The sequence below is a fragment of the Lygodium microphyllum genome, chromosome 1 (genome assembly GCF_053477565.2).
Source record: "Lygodium microphyllum isolate KBCC chromosome 1, Lygodium_microphyllum_v1.1.10, whole genome shotgun sequence".
In the NCBI taxonomy this organism is placed as follows: Eukaryota; Viridiplantae; Streptophyta; class Polypodiopsida; order Schizaeales; family Lygodiaceae; genus Lygodium; species Lygodium microphyllum.
The window spans coordinates 161,058,561-161,080,016 of NC_141135.1; the positions used below are offsets into that span (position 1 = coordinate 161,058,561).

General features: G+C 41.3%; 1 protein-coding gene and 1 pseudogene across 1 annotated transcript in view; one reads left to right on the forward strand and one right to left on the reverse strand.

Moving 5' to 3' along the window:
- LOC148041890 (transducin family protein / WD-40 repeat family protein) overlaps positions 1-11,366 on the reverse strand; it is a 164,089-nt gene extending 152,723 nt beyond the window's left edge. Inside the window, exons 1-2 of the mRNA XM_087698612.1 lie at positions 11,355-11,366; positions 8,084-8,401 (exon numbers count right to left, since the gene is read on the reverse strand). Coding sequence (XP_087554738.1) covers positions 8,084-8,401; positions 11,355-11,366 — 330 coding nt within the window. The remainder of the gene's footprint in view (positions 1-8,083; positions 8,402-11,354) is intronic.
- On the forward strand, positions 975-3,887 carry LOC148041892 (uncharacterized; annotated as a pseudogene).
- Positions 11,367-21,456: the final 10,090 nt, after the last annotated feature.

The window sequence follows — 21,456 nt, forward strand, 5'->3', positions numbered from 1 at the left end:
AATCCCGATGAAGTAGCAACATGAACTGTGCACAGGACAGGACGTCGCCAGATCTCGATCGCTCTCCTGCCATCGCGTCTCTCTCTCTCTCTCTCTCTCTCTCTCTCTCTCTCTCTCTCTCGCAGCATTGGAGGAGGAGAAAAGGAGAAAGCTCAGAGCGCTCCACATCCGGCTGGTCGAATGGAAGGAAGGGGATAGCCCCCTGGCAGATGCCCAACAGATATGTGAAAAGCTAGGAGTAGAGGACCCTCAAATAGTGGAGAATGCATGGCATGTAGGGAAAGACCTCACCAAGGGAAGGCCTCTTATCCTCAAATTTGCCAACCTAGAATCCAGACGAGCCTTCCTCTCTAAAAGGACAGCTCTAAAAGGGGGAAAAGTCTACCTGGAGGATGACCTCACACCCGCACAGGTGGCACACCGTAAAGAATGCATGCCACAGATCCTGGAGGCTCGCAAAGCGGGAAAATGGGCAGTATACAGAGATGGTCGGGTCATCGTCACAGATAAGCGCCAATGACGGGGCGCGGCCTATGAGACCCACCTGAGTTTTGCAGTGTGGAACTGCAACGGAGCTATGAAAACAGATGCAGGATTATTCCAGGAGACCTTCACCGGCAAGGACATCGTCCTCTACACAGAAACCCACCAAAGCCCAGGCACCTACTTACCAGAAGTGAGGTGATATAGATGGGAGATGGCATGCCGCCCTAGAGCCCGAACAAAAGGAGGGACCCGAGGGTCCGGAGGGGTGGCTATGTTGTACAGGGAGGAGCTACAGCCCATGGTGCAAGTCATCCGGAAAGATGAGGAAGCCCGGTTCATGTGGATCCGGATACACACAGATCGCCCCCAAGACATATACATGGCGGTGTGCTATTTCCCACCAGCACACTCCCCATACGCACCACAGAAGGGCGAGTCACCATACCTACCACTGTACAAAGATATCATGCACTACTCCAGCTTGGGGGATGTCATGTTGGCTGGAGACTTCAACGCATGCACAGCACAAAGGCAGACCCCCTTCTTCGAGAGCGAAGACCACATGTACAAAGATTGCACCGGAGGAGATAGGACTCAACCGGGCGTCACAGGACACAACTGAGTGCACCGAATATGGCGAACACCTACTGGCGTTAGGGGGGGCACACGGACTGGCCATCCTCAACGGTCTCGACAGATGGCCCGGGTCGAATGCCCTCACATGCTTCCCACACAAGCACGCGGCCAATTGCATCGGACGGGGGGCACATGGAGCACACACACAGAAACTGGGAGCAAGCACAGTGGACTATATCCTCAGCCCTCTATCACTTATCCCCGACGTCCAGTCCTTTAAAATATCACCTCGCCCACTCGCAGTGGCTGCCGACCATGCATACCTGCAATTTGACATAACCTGCAGGTATGACCTAACCCCCCCCCAGCAAGCAACCCCCCAAGATTCCCCAGGTACCACTTTACTAGGCTAACTGCGAGTGCATACTCCGACCATCTCTATTGGAGCCTGCAAGAAATGAACCCCCACGCACCCCTGGAGGAGGTCACAGCGCAGTTGGCGGGCACACTACACACCTCAGCTGCCAAATACTTCCCCCACACATCCCCCTCGCCCCACCCCACCCCCCCGAACAAGAATGTCCCACAGAATAGCTGGTACGACGCAGAATGCAGGGAAACCCGGCTCCGTCTTCAATAGGACGAAGCACGAGGAGTACACACGCATAAACAGGCACGCTTGATCTTCCGTCGCCTAGTGCGACGGAAGAAACGAGCCTACCTCTCCAAAGTGGAACACGAATTCTACCAGCTATTCTTAGGACAGGACAGCAAAGAGGCATGGAGGGCGTTTCAGGAACCCCGAGCCCAGACGCCCATCACCTCCCCGGACATTTGGCACGCATATGCAACCTCACTATACCAAGTACCCAAGCAGCCCCAGCTACCCCGGCCCCCAGGGGGCAGACCCGGATCATCCACATTCTTCAGCACGGGGCGGGTTCGGGACGCCATTGATAGACTCCAAAATGGCCGTGCCCAAGACCACAAAGGCTTGGTAGCAGAGCATTTGACCCATGCTAGAGACATACTGGCACCTCTCCTAGCACACATGTTCAACAGAGCCCTATGCGAAGGCTTCCCAGCCAGTTGGTCAGCTAACACCATAATACCTATCCTAAAGGTCGGAGACCCCATGGTTCCCACGAACTACCGAGCAGTCATGGTTGGCCATGTACTAGCCAAGCTCTATGGATCCATACTGGACCACGAGCTGAGCAAGTGGGCAGAGCAACACCAACACCGAGCAGCAGGACAAGCAGGGTTTAGGAGGGGATTCTGCACCCTTGACCATATCCTCACACTGAGAGCCATTATAGAGGAGGGCAAAGCACATGGAAAACAGGTGTACTGCTGCTTCGTGGACTTCCGCAAGGCCTTTGACACAGTCCCACGAGCGAGGCTCACGCAGAGACTACAGGAACTGGAGGTACCAACCGAAATATGATGGGGGATACTGGCACTATACGAATCAGTAACGGGCCGAGTTCGGGCACCGGGAGGGCTGTCAAAGGAGATCACCAGCACCATCGGAGTCAAGCAGGGATGCCCACTCTCGCCCACCCTATTTGGCCTCTACATTGATGAGATCTCAGAGTACATAGATAGATTGGGCGAGGAGGGATCGAGCCTGGGAGGGACACTGATACCTATCTTACTATATGCGGACGACATAGTCCTCATCTCCAGCACACCCGAAGGGCTACAGCGCCAACTGGACGCACTACAGGCCTTCTGCCAAGACAAAGACCTAACTGTGAACCTGGGGAAAACCAAGGTCATGGTGTTCAACACGTCAACCCAATGGCTCCGACGGTTGGTACCCCCCCTTCACATACGGCGGAGAAACCGTGGACGTGGTCCAAAGATGCGTCTATCTGGGGATTACATTCTCTGGACCGAGATTTACCCTGAGAAAAGCCGCGGAAGATAGACTAACCCGAGGCTATGCAACCCTCGGGTCAATGGAGAACCAATGTGCCCGCATACAGTTCCAGGAACCCCGGACAAAGCTCTGGCTTTTTGACACCTTGGTCACACCAGCCCTCCTGTACGGGGCTCCCATATGGGGGTCCAATCTCTACCACACGCGGAGGGCCCCACAGGATCAGCCACTGCCTAAGGAGGAGGCCACCTATGAGGGATGGGAGCATATGGAGAGACCTTTAATACTTATGATCTCACGGATGATCCGAAGCAAGCCCTCCGTACCACACGAGATCATCCGCGCAGAGCTGGGGGCACCGCCCCTCGTGGCTGAGGCCCTCTTCCAGACCGTGACCTTCTTGCGCCGAATATGGGACTTGCCCCGGCACAGGTACCCCAGACTCGCCCTGAAGTCATCCAAACAGCTAGCAACACAAGGGGACACTGAGTGCTGGTATGCCTGAACAGAGACCTGGCTACGGCTCCATGGCCTGCATATGGACCACCTCCCCCCACTACAATACAGCCTAGACTGCCCACACCTGGAGCTCAGCCGAGAGGAGGTAAATCGCATCACCAGAATGGATATCATCCAGACAGACACCGCCAGGACATGGGTGACCCCCACGTCGGAACTAGGAACCAAGAAGGCTTTCTACCGAGAACACTTCCTGCATATCTCCCCGGACGGCTTCATCACCCGCCCAAGCTACATGGACACACACCTGTCTCACGGGGTCAGAAGTGCCATCGGACAGATCCGCACATCCTCACACCAACTACGGGTCGAAACGGGCAGATACGGGGCCAACCCCCTCCCCCCAAAAGACCGAATCTGTCAGCTCTGCCATCTCCAGCCAGAGACAGATGAACACTATATTTGTAGATGCCCAGTGTAATACGAAATCCGAGGACGCTTCCACTGCCTATTCAGCGAAGGATTCGGACCACTCTCCAAGGTGATGGAATTCAAAGACCAGAGATGCCTGGGGCTCTTTCTACTGGAAATACGACGCCACAGAGACCACCTCCTACGAACCACGGAACAAAGACAAGGAGCCACCAACCAATGCACACTCAACGACTTCTACCAAATACCAGCTACCCTCCCCACCACCGAGCCCCCACCAGCCCAACCGGCCTCCCGGCCCCCGGGGGCCACCTTAGAAATAGCCACAGCGAGAGGTAAAGCCCGGCGCCCACGCCCCGCCGGCCCCCGTCCCCGCAGAAGACACTGGCCGAAGATACAAGGGATACTACGCCGCCATCGGAAGGCCCTACCCCGCCGCTTTAGCCTCTCCATGCTAGACCGACCCATGCGGGACATCTTAGGATGAACACCCCAAGAGCAGTTTCACACCGCACTAGGAGTACCTCTAGATTGTATCTAGTCCAGATATCATTTTGTACCTATTTAATTTAGTTCACCATAGCATAAATGTTAGCTTCGCTGGGACTTTTGAAATCTCCTAGACATTTGTATGCAACATTTTGGTCTCATAGGCCAACTTGGCCTATTGTAGACGTTAATATAACTTTCTTTCTTTCTTTCTTTCTCTCTCTCTCGGGTTGAAGATTCGAAGTGTCAAGACAAGCCACAAGCCAATCACGAGTCCATGCAAAGTTCAAATTGTATGCATTATCAACTCTCACAAATCACAATCAAATTTTAGCTTATCCTCAAGTCCAAGGTAACCATCCATTTATATTGTCTAATTTCAAGGAAAATTAGGATAATTGGGGCATTTGGGGCAATTTAGGGCAATTTGGAGCTATGGGGGTAATCGAGTCAATTTTGGGACATTTGGGTCAATTTGGAGCATTGAGGGGTATTGGGGCAATTAGAGGGATATTTGAGGCCTGAAATCCTCATAGCGAACCTAACAATTAATTAATTAATTTGGGGCAATTTGGGTCATGCAGGCCATATTTGGGGCACTCAAGATATGTGTTGTTCCCCCGATTCCCATTCCTTGGCCTTGGACGTTCCCCCCATTCCAAGGGGTCCCCTTGTCATTCTTGTTCCCCGTTCTAGGTAACTATGCATTTTAGGCCTATTTTATGCCTATTTATACTGTGGCTTGTCCTCCTCCCATTCAATCATCATCATTCTTCAAGTGGTCTTGCTCTTGGAGAGAGGAGCCAGTGCCGGTGCCCACGCGACTAGTGACTCACTGTTGTACGTGTCATTCTCGTATTTGGTATATGGATTCCATTTCCCAAGCACATCTCTGAGTTCTTTTCTTTTGCACTGTTCTATTTTCTTTCTCTTCTATCTTGTGTTCAACAGTTTATTTAAGCACTTCTCTATGCTTCCATTGCTGCACCACTTCTGACATGGTATCAAATTGCAAGATCTAGGTTCCTGTTGCAATTTTTCTACTTATTACAAGTCTTTCTTCCCCCTGCTGATCAAGCAATCTGCTGCTATGGGTTTTCAGCCTATGTATACTTAGCTGCTGCCTGCATTTTCAGCCTGCACCTAGATTCCAACCTGCAATCAGCAGTTTGCTGCATTAAATGCTACTTGCAAGTAGTCACGCGGAGTGTTGTAAACGACTTAGCCAAATATCTTTGCTGTGAGATGAAAATGCATGCAGGCATTTGAAACACTCTAGCTGAAAGAAAAAGTGAAGGAGACCAATATCTATAACTTCAAACTCCCTTCTTGTATCTCTCTATTATGTGCAAAGTGCTCAATGTTACTTCTTGTAATGTCATACTCATCTACTTACAAAACGACAAAGATCACCAACCCATTTGACAATCTAAAGTAGAGGTTGGGGTCACAATGTGATTGTTGGAAGCCATGGTCAAGAAAGAAGTCGTCTAGTCACTTATACCAAGCTTGGGTTGTTGCTTTATGCCATAAAGGGCATTCCACAAGCATCTTGATCCTATGATTGTGGAAAATGGAGACAGCCACGGTTAGGAGCAGAAAATGAAAAACACTAGCTGTCCCATGGACCCAAGGCCCAAGTAGTCCTAGCACACCTCACAAGCCATGACAAATGTCACTAGGTACAAGCACTTGGTTGCATCATCAATTTGGCTCATTCATACACAACCAAATGTTTCTCATGCGATCACCATCTTGAGTTCTTTCATGCATGCACCTCTTCATCCTCATTGGCAAGCCCCTTTGCAGGTTTTTAGAGTGTTAGCAAGGTATCCCGCAAGGTATCCCGATATCTAGGATATCCTTTGGAGAGAGGATGTCTTACTCGTAGGTTGGACAAATTGAGATCAGATAGTCGACATAGACTCTTGAAGATCCACTACAGGTTTTTGCTTTACCTTGGGTTCAAGTGCCATTTCTTGAAGCAACAAGCAAGAACCCACCACTGCTCTATTATCTTGCCCAATATGTTGTTTGATTGAGGCGGATGTTGGCTGAGGTTGAATTTCCATAGCCACAGCCAACTAGTATTCATGGTAACAATTAAAGTTGCTTAGCAATAGCCATGAATATAGTGTTTCATGCTCACATGAAGCAAATGGAGATCCAATATCACTATGTCCAAAAGCACATCCACGATGGCGCGTTGAAGGTAGTTTACTATCCTACAATGAACAATGAGGTGGACATCTTCATGGGGGCTCTTCCATCGCTTTCACTACTTCATCATATGCATCCCTTGGGCGTTCACGTATAGCCAAGTTCCAAGAGAAAGTGTTAGCAGCCATGGTCATGCCCTAGTTGTGCACCCTACACTAAGTCAATCAAGGATATCAAAAGCTATGTCGAGATCAAATCAATTCAGTCATTTCTAGTTTTTCTTTGTCTGTTGTTACTATTTTTGGCCCCATTCATGTTTTTGGCTCAATATAATATCCTAGAGATTGCCTACTTGTAGGCTTCACTTGTCAATTGGACAGCAACACATATATCTAGGGATTAATCTTGGATATGAAAAGACCATGGCTTTAGCAATTATGTTTCCACTATGAAACGATAAAGAGAGTAAAAGAAAATTTCTCAAGCTGCAGCTTGCAGCCATCTACTGTCCCTGACGTTGATATAACCTCTACATTTCTTGCCTACGCAGTATTAGGGAATTTTTTATGATCAAGCAGAGGCCCCAATTGTATATCTATGATGTATTTAGATCCTCTTTACAAGGCTTTCTTTGTACTGTATATTATACCTTAGGTGGGGTTTTTTCCTTCAAGATATCCTTGATAGAACTTTCCTGCCCCCCGCCCCCCAAAAAAAAGACACCAATCATGTGCAATAGATAAAAATGGATTTGTTACTTACTTGGTTTGTCCGGGTTTCACAATTGAGTCTCTACTCAAGCATTTTATTATTTCGGACAAAATCAGTACCACAAGATATTTGGCTATCTTAGAAAGCACATTTGTTAGTTGTTCCAAAAAATTAATCCTATCATCCAAAAAGAAGTCCCTCAATAAACCAGCATCTTATTTGGAGTAGGCAATGTTTTAATTTGCAATCATATCATCATCAAACAGCCGGCTTTGGCACCACAGTAGAGTATCTTCGTTTGGTCCACAAGTAACTATCCCTCTTTCCAGAGCTTTCTTGGTCCCACTTTCTGCTGCAGCCATGATAAGATTCAGACTTTTCAATGTTGAAATGCAGTCGCTGTTCTATGTAATGCCGCGTCGACTGCTCACTTCAGTTATTTAGCCACCGATGAAAGAAGTCCTCAACCATTCAATCAGTAAGTCATCCACCTCCATGAGAAAAGAAATCTCATCACAACTAGCAGCAGATGTTGGATTCAGTAAGAATGCATGCAGCATACGGTTATTTGTAAGTCCCATGAAGATTGCAGTATAGATGTTGGATTCCAATGAACATTGTAGTACACATGAGCTGTTTTCATTGCTCGCAATTGGGAAAATGTTATAACTACACGACAACTTCTCAGTACCAGAAAATGTCCTGCAAGACACACTATATTCCAAGAGCGCCAGTTGTTCACAGTCACAGCATTGGAAGGTCTCATGGAGCTTTTAAGATCACGAAGACAGAGATGAATATCCCTCTTTATCTACCTGCCGTCACTTGCTTCTCCCTCCCTCGTGCAAGACAAGAATTCACAAGAGAGGTGGTGAAGCAAAGGACCTCCTGCACGCGCTTCTCCTTTTTCCCCTTGGTAAACATGGCAGCAACTGTTTTCAAAGGTTTTTTCAAAGATTTCAAAGGATTGAAGCTGCTGCTCCTGCTGCTCTTCTTCTCCTGCTGCTTCTTCTCTCCTGCAATAGCTCCTGCGGTATCGCGACCGGCAACTGTTTTCGAAGGTTTCGTACGGTTCGAGCTGGTGCTCCAGCTCTTCTTCTTCTCCTGCTTCTTCCTCTCTCCTCCAATGGATGCCAGATCGTGTTTCAGATTTTGTAGATCGTCTGTCTGAAAAACGCAACCTTCGTCAGCATCAGCAAAGACCTACGATTTAGTCAAGTTCTTCCTTCGGGGAATCTAAACTCCGAAAAAATTAATATATTAATGCATTAAATTAAAATAAGGAAAAAAGAAGCCTAAGTCAGATCAAAATTGGTGCACTTTTTCATACACACTCTTTGAAAATTTATGCCTTAGGTAGAGTCCTGAGGGGCCTCCACGGTGGCATTTAATTTAACTTTTATTAAAGTTTTATTTTTTAAGATATTTACCTGTTACATTACATTACACAAATTAAAAGCTTTGGGACATTTTGATATTTTTACCAAGTAATGATGAGGAACCAATAGAGTAATTCTCAAGTTTGCGTTGTTATGAGGTCTCATTAAATTAAAAAATGAAAACTTTTATGTAAAATGGTTACTAAATTAGGGTGGGTGAGCTTTTATGAAAATAAAAGCGAGAACCGAACATGAAAAGGTGAGAGATAGCTCAACCAAAAACTCAATGCAACATACACTTAACTCTTAAGTGCTCGAAGCTAATAAAGTACCCTCCTTTTTTGTGCGATACTCCACCTTAAATAGAGTCTCACAATGGTTTTTTCTTAATGCTTGAAAGTTTAATGTTAGTATATCTCTATAGCGACTGTCTTCCTTATAATGATGTAGCCTATCAAGGCAAGGTGCGAGAAGGCTAACAAAAGACACTTGAGTGGCAACTACTACTATCTTGAAGTGTGGCAGAGTCTAAGGATGGTTACACACTACCTCTAGCAAACAAGTGTGTGAAAAGAAAAACAAACATTAAGGTTACATTGCAAAATGTAATTTGCATCCCATTTTAAAGACGGTGAAAACATTTAAAGAATGATCTTTCCTATCCAATATTGCTATTCACACCTAGCTCACATACAGACAGTTGTTATTTATTCGAGAAAAGAACCCCATTTATTTCAAAACCTCAATGTGCACTGGACCCCCATCAATCAACATTAAGATGAGTGTTGTAACTTATGGATCACTTGCTTGCTGATGTCACAAGTGGGTGTGAATTGTACATAAACGAAAGCATGGACTCTTTTTGCACTACCTCGGCCATCCATTGCATTGTCTAATTGGTGTGAGTCCATGCTACCCATCTACACATGTTATCATCACTTTGTGAAACCATGTTGTATGTCACTTTGTGTTACCACAAACTCATATATAACTCCATGGACTGTAATATTGGACTTTCTAAAAGTGTTAGGGACATAGACAAGCAAACATTTTCCACCGAGCTCAATACGAGGATGCACAAGGGCATGTGTGAATTGCTATCTTGACATATTTTTGGCCTAGATTTGCAAGGCTAAGCTTAGTGTTTAGATTGTTTAGTACCAAGCATTTTCTAAAATTGTAGTGAATGTTTCTTAATGATTTTTGGCAAATCTTTGGATATATTTCCATGCATATCAAATTTTTATAATTTTATTTTTCAAAAGCATTCACATTGACAGAGATGGGATAGAGAGGCTAGGGCTACTCTAAACTTATGGGACCTATTATGAACCATGAATACAGAACAAAATCCCCACAAATCTTACATGATCAATGATCTAATCTTTAATGTGCAAAGTTGGAGGGATCATGGACTATCTAATGACTCATCCCTAGCCTCATACGATCATTCATGTGAGGAGGAAAGCTAGCACCTAGCTTTCAACTTGGTTTTGGTTGTCAAATTAAGTTTAGGGTCACATAAGCTGGTTTCCAACGCATTTTTCCGTTGGAAAAATTGTGTGTTAGTTGGAAATCATGCCTGTGAACTGTCAATAATAGGCAAAGGGGGGTGTTGGGGGGAGAATAGCATTACCACTTTGGGCAAGTTATGAGACACTAATTTCTAAATTCCAAGGGCGCCAAAATTGGAAGGTGTCGCGCGGCGTTGAAGATCACGATACACAAAAGGTCGAAATTAGGGCGGGGCCTTCCAAGGCAAGAATTCCTGCAGGCGCGCCGTCTCCTTTCGAGTGAAGAAAGGCACGTGTTATTGTATTAGCTGCCGGATTGCGATGATTCAGATGGTGCCCACGTCGCCGGGCTTACCCTTGCCATTTGCATTTTGGGAGGAGGAAAAGCTCTCTACACGAATCAAATCAAATCTTCAATGATTTTACGAAAAGGCCACGCCGAGATCAAAACGGGTGCACTTATACTCCTTCAGAATACTCGTTATGGTGGCCTACTTAGCATATGCAACGGTGACACAAGCAAAGTTGCATTTGTTACGTGGCCAATTTGTATGCATCCAAATCCACATGAAGTGGAGCCTCCTTATATCTCCTAATCATCTACCATCATTCAGCCAGCTCTCCTCACCTTCTAGTCCTACCTCATGCTCATGCATATTCGTGTTGGTTTTCTCTCTTTCTACTCTTACCTTGTAAAGAAATTGGTTGTCTTTATTACAAAGTGATGCATGTTTGTATACACATTTTACATGATCTTGTGAGAGAGCATTATTTCTCCTCACTTTCATGTTGATTATGTTCCCTAAGGGACTTACATTGACCAAAACTATATTTCTTTTTTTTGGGGGATGGGAGGAGGGGAGAGGCACTATGGTAGGGAACAGGAAGGTTTGCCCATCTTCAATCCTCAATTTTGTCTCTATTAGTTTTTCATTTTCAAGTTGTAATTCTCCAAACAACTCTTATATTTAACTTTAAGTATTCATTGTTTTCCATTTTTAGATATAAAGTCTAAAAAACTAGTGAATATATTACAATTGTCAAGCATTCTACATTGTTGGAGGCATTTGTAGACCAAGAATCACAATCATTTGTATGGTCATACAACATTTTAGAAGAAAATAATAAATGTAAATGAAAGGCAAATAAAGGAAAAGTCATAACTAATACAATCAAAAGTGATAAGGCCATGTGCATGGAGTAAGACTAATAATATGATTGTTGGCGATAAAGGCGCCTGTGCCTACACCACCCTATATTTACCTCACACATCATGACGGCACACTTGTACACTCTACAGGTGGCAAGCACCCAAAACTATCACTTTATTATTTATCTTTTCTGTGACTATTGAATAAGGGAAGGCTGGTCACACATTATAATTGTTGGAGTTCTCACATGTGGTGTCTCTCTCTCTTGCTCTCTTGCTCCATCCACCATAGCTCTTGCTTCCACTTGTATACTTCCACTTAGGCTCTATCTTTTAACTTGTATCAAAGCCAACCATTCGAGGAGCTTCTCCATCCTTTACTTCGACCTGCATTCAAAGCTTCAACTCAAGCTTTCATGGCAATCATTGTTTCTTGCTTTAAATGTCTATTGTATCTACATGGTACTTTGGGTATGCTACATGTCTACGGTGATGTCTAACATTGATGTATCAACCCATATATGCTTATAATATGTTTTAGCACTTAGATTTGAGCTACATTTGATGTACTTGGGATTTGGTCAATTGCGTTGAGCTTTTATGCTTACTTATGAGTATTGAAGCTTCATTTGACACTTCTCAGATGTATTTGTGATGCGCTTGGGCTTTTTGGATGCTTTGATACATATTTCTTGAGCGTTCCTTACTCGCTTTACATTCTAGATTCACTTCTAGTGGAAGACACTTATACTCACTCAATTGAGCTCAATTCTTTGAGATAATGGGACTCTTGGTTCATGTATATGCTCTCTAATATGCTATTGGATGTAGTTACCTTCACTTGTGGATTGATTTGATTCATATGCTATGGACATCGGTACTTATCTCTGTGAGTGGTTTGTAAGTGATATATATGCTTATGGGATGTATGGTTTATTAACACTTTGAGTTCGTGACAGTCTTTGGGAATCTTCTCTTTGCTCAAGGTACCAAGGCTAGCGACCTCTATCCCTTGCTTGTATCTGGATTTATTGACCATATTTTGGCTCTGGCTAATATACCACATATATCTTTATGGCATTTTTGCCTTGAGCATATATCATTAAAATAAATGAAAATATTTTCTTATGTGTATTTTTTTCTATCCCTTGACTATAAATGTTTTAATTCATGTGCTTATTATCTTTATGTCGCAACATGTAGTTCTCATAAGAAGTTTGGTATTACATGCATGGTTGAGCCTCTGGCTCTTTTTGTTTATTCCAATGTATGCAGTCCCAAACTATGTCAATCACTAGGTGGTGCAAAGTACTTTGTGACTTTCATTTATGATTGTTTGTATAAGCTCTGGGCATATTCCATAAAGGAAAAATCACATGTATTGGCTATCTTTCAATGTTGACTTGCTCTCATTGAGAGCCAATTTGTAATGGAGTGCTGCAAAGAAAATAAAATACAACTGTTAGAAACATGATTGTAAAAAAAGAAGAAGCAAGCATAACAAAAGAAAAACTTACAAAGTCCTCTAGATAAGTCTTGTGGCTGCCACTCCCAAGATGATGGACCACTCCTGCCTCGAATTGTGCTCTCACCGCCTCGCGCTGTTGTCTTCAACGTCCTGGAGAATCTGTAGCCTCCTCCCTGAGTCGACGTCTAATGTCAAATAATGGGATGAATATGCCTCTAAAGCATTAAAGTAGTTTTGGGATGAGTAGGACATTAAGCGTCGGTTGATCACCCCTTACACCCCACCCAAGAATGGTGTTGCATTATGCATGAATATGATGTTTCAAGATGGAGTCCATAGTATGCTTAGCCATGCAAGCTTGCCATAATATTTTTGGGTTAAGGTAGTTACTACTACCATATGCTTGATAAACGAATTCCCATGCACTGTTATTGGTTATTGGGTTGTAGAGAAGGTATGATATGGAAAACCTCCATCATATGCTCATTTACATGTCTTTGGATATGAGGCCTTTTGCCATGTTTCCAATTATAAATGTAATAAGCTAAATCTTAAATTAGTGAAATGCATCTTTCTTGGTTCTGGGGATGTAGATGAGATGGGCTATTGCCTATGGGATCCGCAGGTTAAGAAAATCATCTGTAGTAGCCATGATGTTTTTTTCCATGAAAAGAAGATGTATAAGTAGCCTAAGCAAGTAGTTGATATACACAAAGTGATATTTTAGGAAGAGCCTCCTATTATTGTACAACCACTTAGAAAGCTTACATATGATTTTCAAGTGGCCCCTGATCATGATTTTGGATGGGATATACAGACCCCATAGCGTAGGTTTACTAGAAATAGACATCAACTTGATGGGTTTGTGCCCTCCATGGACTATGTTATGGTGACATATGCTAGTAAGCCTTTTACCTATGATGAGGCCATGTAGAGAGGTGATAGTCACTCTTGGAGAGGGCCATACAGTCAGAGTATGACTCATTGTAGAAAAATTATACATGGGATTTGGTTTCTTTGCCTAGTGGAAAGCATGCTTTGCCAATGAAATGGTTGTACCAGTTGAATAGTATCCTTGGATAACCCAAGCCGGTATATAAGACTAGATTGAATAAGGGTTTTAAGCATGAGTACAGTGTTGACTTTGATTATGTCTTCTCTCCTGTCGTTAGGATGACTACCCTATATTTAGTACTTATATTGGTTGCATAGTTAGATTTGGACCTTTATCAGATGGATGTAAAGATGGATTTCTTATATGGGGGCTTGTATGATGACGAGATTTTTATGCACTAGCTAGCATAAGAGCTTTTAGGAAAAAGATAGGGAGGAGCACCTAGTGTGCAAGTTGAGAAAGAGCCTTTATGGCCTTAAGTAGGCACCTAGGGAATGAGACCATGAGTTTGATGCTTTCATGCATTCACAAGGATATATACATAGTGATATGGATCCATGTCTCTACATTAAGAATGCTCATGTTGGAAACCTTATTATTTGGTACTTTATTTGATTGCTAGGAGAGCTCATGATAAGCTCGATGCCTTGAAAAGTTGTCTCAAGAAGAGCTTTGAGATAAACGACATGGAACAAGACTTACATATTATTGGCATGCACATCACATGCAATCACTCTAAGAGGATCCTTTACTTGTTACAGAAGAACTACATATAGAAGGTCCTTGAATGTTTCCATTTGCAAGATATTAAGCATATTGGATATCCCTTACCTTCCCATGTGAAGGTCAGTCATGCAAATTGTCCCTAGTTAGATGAACAGAAGGTCGAGATGGCCAGAGATACTTGTTATCGAATAACTATATATAAAAGTCCTTGAACACTTCCATCTGTAGGATATTAAGCCTATTAGCTATCCCTTACCTTCCCATGTGAAGGTTAGTCATGCAAATTGTCCCTAGTAAGATGAGCAGAAGGTTGAGGTGTCCAAAATTCCTTGTGTATCCGTAGTGGGTAGTTTGATGTATGCCATGATAGCCACTCATCCAAACATAGCATTTGCAATGGGAGTTGTAGCACGTTATATGGCTACACTTTGCCGGTGACATTGGGACGTCCTGAAGGGTATCATGTGGTATCTAAAAGGCACTACATATATGAGCATTTTGCTAACTATGTAGGACATATAGATAGTAGAAATTCTACCTTTGGTTACGTTTTCACTTTTATTGGAGGTGTTGTTTCTTGGATGTCCAGGTGAAGAAATGCATGGCCTTATCTATTACTGAGGCATAGTATGTTGCAATCTCACTAAGACTTGCAAGGAAGTTGTATGGTTAGGCTGTTTAGTGGTAGACCTTGGTATTATTGTTACTCCTACAATGCATTCAGATTCTATGAGTATTACTCTATTGGCCAAGAATTCGGTATTCCATGCAAAGACAAAGCACACTGAGGTGCACTATCACTTCATTAAGGAGGTGACAAAGGACAAGTTTTTTGCACTTGTCAAGATCTCGACTTATGATAACCTTGTAGATCTACTCACTAAAAGTCTCTTAGTGGAATGTTTTGTCTTCCTTAGGAAGATGATGGGTATAGGATGAGATGACATCTATTTCTCATCCTAAATTACTTTATGTGCATTTGTACTTTGTCACTTTTTCTTGCTCTCTCCTCACTAGAGGCACATTTACCTTTAAGTGGGAGGTTGTTGGGGGTAAAGGTGCATGCATCTATGCCGCCTTATATTTACCTTTCAATGATCATGGAGATACATGGGGCTTATCTCTAGCTCAAGCAATAATCTCTTGTATCCTCATATATATATATTGTCAACATATGGGTCGTGATCTAGGAGATCTAGATTAGGCAATTTGGACAACTTGGTCAATCAAGGTCTCCCACGTAGACGTGGATTGTAGCTATGTTGGTGCCTCCTTGCTTCTCCTATTAGATGTGGACTAAGTCTAGAATTGCTTTGAAGCCTCTCAAGTTCTCATCATAAAGAATTTCATAAGTTGCCTCTAGATAGATCATTGGTGCATTAGAGCTCTACTTTTAAGGAGAGTCTCTTTGTACCATCGTATCTCAAGGAGAAAGAGGCACGACATCATTGATCAATGTAATTGAAGACTCTTGATAGTGGCCCAAATTCATCTTTGAAGAAGCAACAAAAGCACCCTTGAATATCATAGTAGCTAGACAATGACATATGTAGTGCTCCATTGTCTAGGATTGGTTGTGTGCGTGTGCGTGTGTGGGTGCAATAGGTTGGTTCACCTTATCTTCTCATTGTGACATAGTAACAAGGGATGAGTTTTGAGGAGTAGGATGAATATAGGAATTGCCATGTCGTGTTACGATGATAGGAATTTAGAGTGCACTTCTCCAACCAATGCCTCAACCTAATTTGCTACCACATTCATCTCTAGCTTTTGGATACCATAGCCTTGTGTAATACCTTCCACACCTATTTCAAAGATCGGAATAATTTTATGATTAGCTTGCAAAAACAATCTCTTCTCCTCATCTTCACCTTCAACTACCAAATTGAATGTTTAAGCATTTGCAATTATGTTTTAGGAGGAGTTGGTTACTTGTACTCAACCTAATTTCTCTCTACCCCAAAGAAAAGCTAACCACATTAGGTCCACAATCCTACTTTAGTTTAGCTAATTTCAACCATGATCTCCTGAATAACATTGATAGGAGCTCAACCTCATTCATCCTCAGAACTACAAAGCTCACTCTAAAGGTGACACCCCCTACTCTTATTTCTCGATTTTCAATCTTCCCAAAGGTTGTAATTCCTTTGATCTGCCATTTTTACCTAAAAAGTGACTAGTGACAGCTGAGTTCTCTAATTAGACAAATACAAAATTTTAGAACAATATTCTCCAATCCTTCATCTACATCAGTCACAACTTTCCTTGCATATTTAACTTGAATATTGGGCATGGGATAATCCACTACCTCACGTTGAGCTGCAACAACTACTTGATAATCCAATGGTACTTGCTCTTCTATTGCTCATTCAATATCTTATGCTGTTGTAGTTGAATATATGCAAATATTTTCTCTTGAAATCCTAAAACAAGTCCAAAATTTGCTCTAGAGTTAACTACAATGAGGATTTAACTAAGTCTTGATATAATTCCTATGATCCACTAAGTTCCTATGTCTAAATGTTCTCTATCTCTTCTGCACTTAGCACATCATCATGTATATTTTCTTTAGGCTGCTGTAGGATACCAAACCCTAGACTTTAGGCCTTCTCCTTCTTTTACATTTTGCTTACCTACTTAAGTGCCTCATTCTTAACTCTTTCTCAAATTTTCTAAAATCCTAAAATCAAGTCCAAGATATGCTTTAGAGTTAACTACAATAAGGATTTGACTAAGTCTTGATATAATTCTTGTGATCCACTAACTTCTTGCAAATCTAAATGTTCTCTATCTCTTCTCCACTTATTAATCATCACGTATATCTTCTTTAGGTTGTAAAATACTGAACCCTAGACTTTAGGCCTTCTCTTTGCATTCTACTTACATGCTTAAGGGCCTCATTCCTAACTCATTCTACTTACTTATCTCTTTAAATTTTGCTAGCACTTCATCCTAACAACCTTCAATTTGCAAGTGGAAAAATCACACCTCTCTTTCATTTTTCAAGGACATGAACATTATGAAAGGTCCTTAAACATGGACATATACCTCCCCTAATGTCTATAGACAAGAGTGTAAATAAACCCAACTATAATAACTCATAAGAAGGATAAAAATTAACAAGCATACATCCTTAAAGAAAATTGTTTGTTTTAGAAAAATGAAATATACTAATATGAAATATCATTTGATATTAACACATGATGGGAATAAAATTACCATAAATATATCCAAATTTTAAATTTAGTAGTGACATGATCAATCCTATAGCAACAAGGCTATACATGGAAAGAGTTATATGATAAACCCTCCAAAAAGAGATACAACAAAAATGACATTGTTTTGTTTTTAATGTGAAAGTAGTGTTATATACTAATGAAATGTTTAAAACATAAAAAATATGTAATCAACTTTAACAACATTTTTCTTACACCTCTAAAGGAGTTGATTTCTCCTCCAAAAATCCCACGATGGCAATAAATTCTTCCATTACATGATTGAAAATAATATTGAAAATATTACTACTAATTGATCATTCTATCATAAACATACACTTATATCAAGGGTTTTGCAAATGGTAAGAGTTGGTTACACTACATGTCTAGAATGCTCCTATAAAAGTTTGCCATAACTATCCATACCCTTTCATATGTCTATCTTACCCATTTACAAGTACAAATTGTCAGTACAATGTACACAATTTCCTTTTTCTAGAAATAAAATATAAACTTTTATTTTGGTCCTTCTTAATGTAAACTCAATTGAATTTCAATTTGTTTTCTAACAAATCGATTTTGCTTGCAAAAGCATTTACAATGCTTAACACCTTTCAAAGTTCTTTACTGGTAATTGTATGCAAAGCATAAAACAACAATCAATCTATGACAATTAGTTGAAAAAAGTGGACACAAAATGTTTGAAATTAGAGGTCTTCCATCCACCAATAATAGATATTACTAAAGATCAATATTCTTTCTTAAGAGATACATTTATTGCTTCCTATTAGAATTATTAAGGACATGTGAGTTGTTCAAAGCAAGTGGATGCTTCCATTGCTTCTTATTAGGGCTTATCAAGTTACATGTGAGTTGTTCAATGATAAATGGAATAAGCTAGAGATAACAATAAGTTTAGCTTGCTTGATTAATTGAATCATGAGGAAAATTGATGGGGTTTGGACCATCCTTGTGAAGTTTTTTGAAAAGATTATTCAACAACCCAATTAAGAGTGAATTTAGAGTTTGGCAAGCCATGGTTATTCAAGGAGCGATTTAAACATTGGAATTAACTTCCTTAATAAAAATAATTTGTATTAATAGATGGAACTAAAGTAGATTAAACAAACCATCAATGTAAAAACATCTCTCTTTTAGTTGACTACATTTGGGATAGCCTATCATCCTAAAACAATTGATCAATAGAAAATTTGATGTGGGGGGTGCATTTAACCTAAGATTGCAACAAACTAATGACACTTGTCTCATATGGTAGAAATACACAACATTCCACAAATTCAAGACACTATAGGTTACAATTAGTTATTAATAGGCCAATAAATTAAGCAACATTTATTCTATGGCAAACAAGATTACATGCATTAGTTTTGTATAATCTTTTAGTTTCATTCTAGCCATTTTATCCCAATAACAAATTAAATTTTCCCTTCATGCTCCAAACATTGATAGAATCACTAAGAGTGGGTTTTTGTGATTCCCTTAAGAAATATTTTAGCACAAACCAATAGCAAGTCAAAAGATAGTTTAAAAAACATGACTTGATTTTCTAAGATGAAGATGCAAAATAAAAATCAACTTGGAGAAGCTATCACAAGGCAATGTGTGTGGAAAATGAAAGTATTACCATGCAACATGGAAAACTCTTGTGCAAATTTTTCTTTGTGTTAAAGCTTAGCATGCACGCACTAAAGCCATTGAAAGAAATGTACAATGGTTAGAATAAAAAACTCTCATCCACCAAAAAGACAACCATAGCTCTATAACTACAACCCTGCTGCCATGCACCAGTTTCTTCTCTTACAAGTGAGCTAACAAGTCCACAAGGTATTGACTTTTGAGTTGTTATTGCTCAATTTGCAAATAACAAGTTTAGATGGTTGTGCCTTTGTGAGTTTCTAAGCCTAACCTTGATTTTTTGATAAAATCACACAAAAAATGCGATATTTTCAAACATTTCATAACTCATAATTGAGCTTCTCATGATCATCATAAGAAATAATTTGCATATCATTTTGATAAATTTGAATTCCTAATGTTCAAGCTTGTGTGCAAGAAGAGACCTATGATGATAAAAGTACATATGGGTATGCTCTTGATTTCCAAGGTCATAAGATTTCGTATTTGCCTAGGAGGGAACAAGCAAGCTCAAGTTGTCCGATTTGACTCAATGCATGGTAAGTAAGGATGTTACAATATGCTCTTTTTTCAATGAGAGCCTCAATGTCATGCTCTCATTTTGCAATTATTTTTGACCCTAAGACATGCATGTGGTATTAGCTCTTTGTCTTCAGGTTCGATGGTTGTGGCCTTAGCCATTCAGATTGAGAAGTTACATCTTTTGGAACCATTTTGCATGCTACTAGATGTCTAGCATCTAGGGAAATCTCAAACGTGTGTGTAATGTCACACTCACTTCATCTTCGGTCTACTTAATTTTGTGATGAGTGAAGGTTTTTACTTTTCAGGGTAGTTTGACATGTACCTTGGTTGGTGGCAATGTCAACATTCAACCATTTTTCTGGAGGAGTTCATTCCTTTCTCTCCATGACCTAACATCATCGTTGGAATATGATAATGTTTCATGAGGATTGCATTGCCCTCTTTGTCAAATTCCTTCATTAACTATCTTGTGCTAGTGTATTCTAATCAAATAATCATAAAATTTATGATTTTGAATTTTGGAAGGTTACTTTGGTCCTCATCTCATTGGCTGAGAGGGATTTTGTGTTTGAGGTAAAAAGTCCAAAGATGGGCTTTCTTTTTTCCTTTATCCTCAAACCACTTAGTGCACCTCCTACAATCTTGCCATACTATCAACCCTTGAAGTATCTTCTAGATAAGCCATCTATGGATTGCCAAGGATGGCATTGGCTCTTTCTTTTGCGAGAAATTGAATTTGAAATCTAGATATGCTTTGGAAGGAGTCTCACACAACATGCCACATGTCTAGGATTGGAAGTGGATAATAAGCTAGAACAAAGGGCACTCATAATGATTTACTAAATGCATGCTTTTTTATGTTTGGTCTCTTTTAAGTCTTGTGAAATCCATCCTCTCTTGTACTCATATATTGCCACCCTCTTTGCTAAAGGAAAAATCCCCCCAAAGCTCAATTCCCAAGACAAGCTCAACCCCCAAGACAAGTGCGATCTCCTGCTAACAAGCAAAACCCTTCCAACTCTACAATGTATACCTCTACCACATTGACACGATGAAATCCTCTCAAGATTTATCTTATTTGCAAGACTAATGTACTCTTGCTATACATATATATATATATCTCAAAAAGCTAGAACGGCCTGTGAGACAAAGAAATGAGTACAGTTGACCATGTTGACTTGATTAAAGACCAACAATGAAAATGAAAAGCAACTAGTAATGTCAATGCTTACAATCCTATCGACATTAAGTATAGGCTACCATCCTGCACAAAATGATCTCTTAATGATTGTTGAGCAAACCTATAGGATCCTAGCCTGATCAATAGGACTTTGTAGAAACATTGTATCCTCTTTGAGGCAAAAAAATCAAACATGGGGTGGTCCAAGATAACGAGTTTACTAAGAGGCGGTGATTGTCTTTGAGCATGAGTGATGAAGCATTGAATCTATCAAAGGTGAGGATGTTGGGTGCAGCAATAAGGTGGTGAGCATTGTGCTCTATGGAGAGTGTGGCTACCTTGTTTATTGCAAACCCTTTGTCTCATGGATGGTGTGGTGGTGTTGTTTGCTCTAGTGGGATCATCTAATGAGCTAGCCCTAGGGCTAGTGTTAAAGGGATAGGTAAGAATCTATAGGATCACTGGCTCTCCCTATGTCCTTGTCTTGCTCCTCATAAGTGTCTCTTTATGTGGTTGAATCTCCAATAAGAACAATCTTAGGCATCTAGGA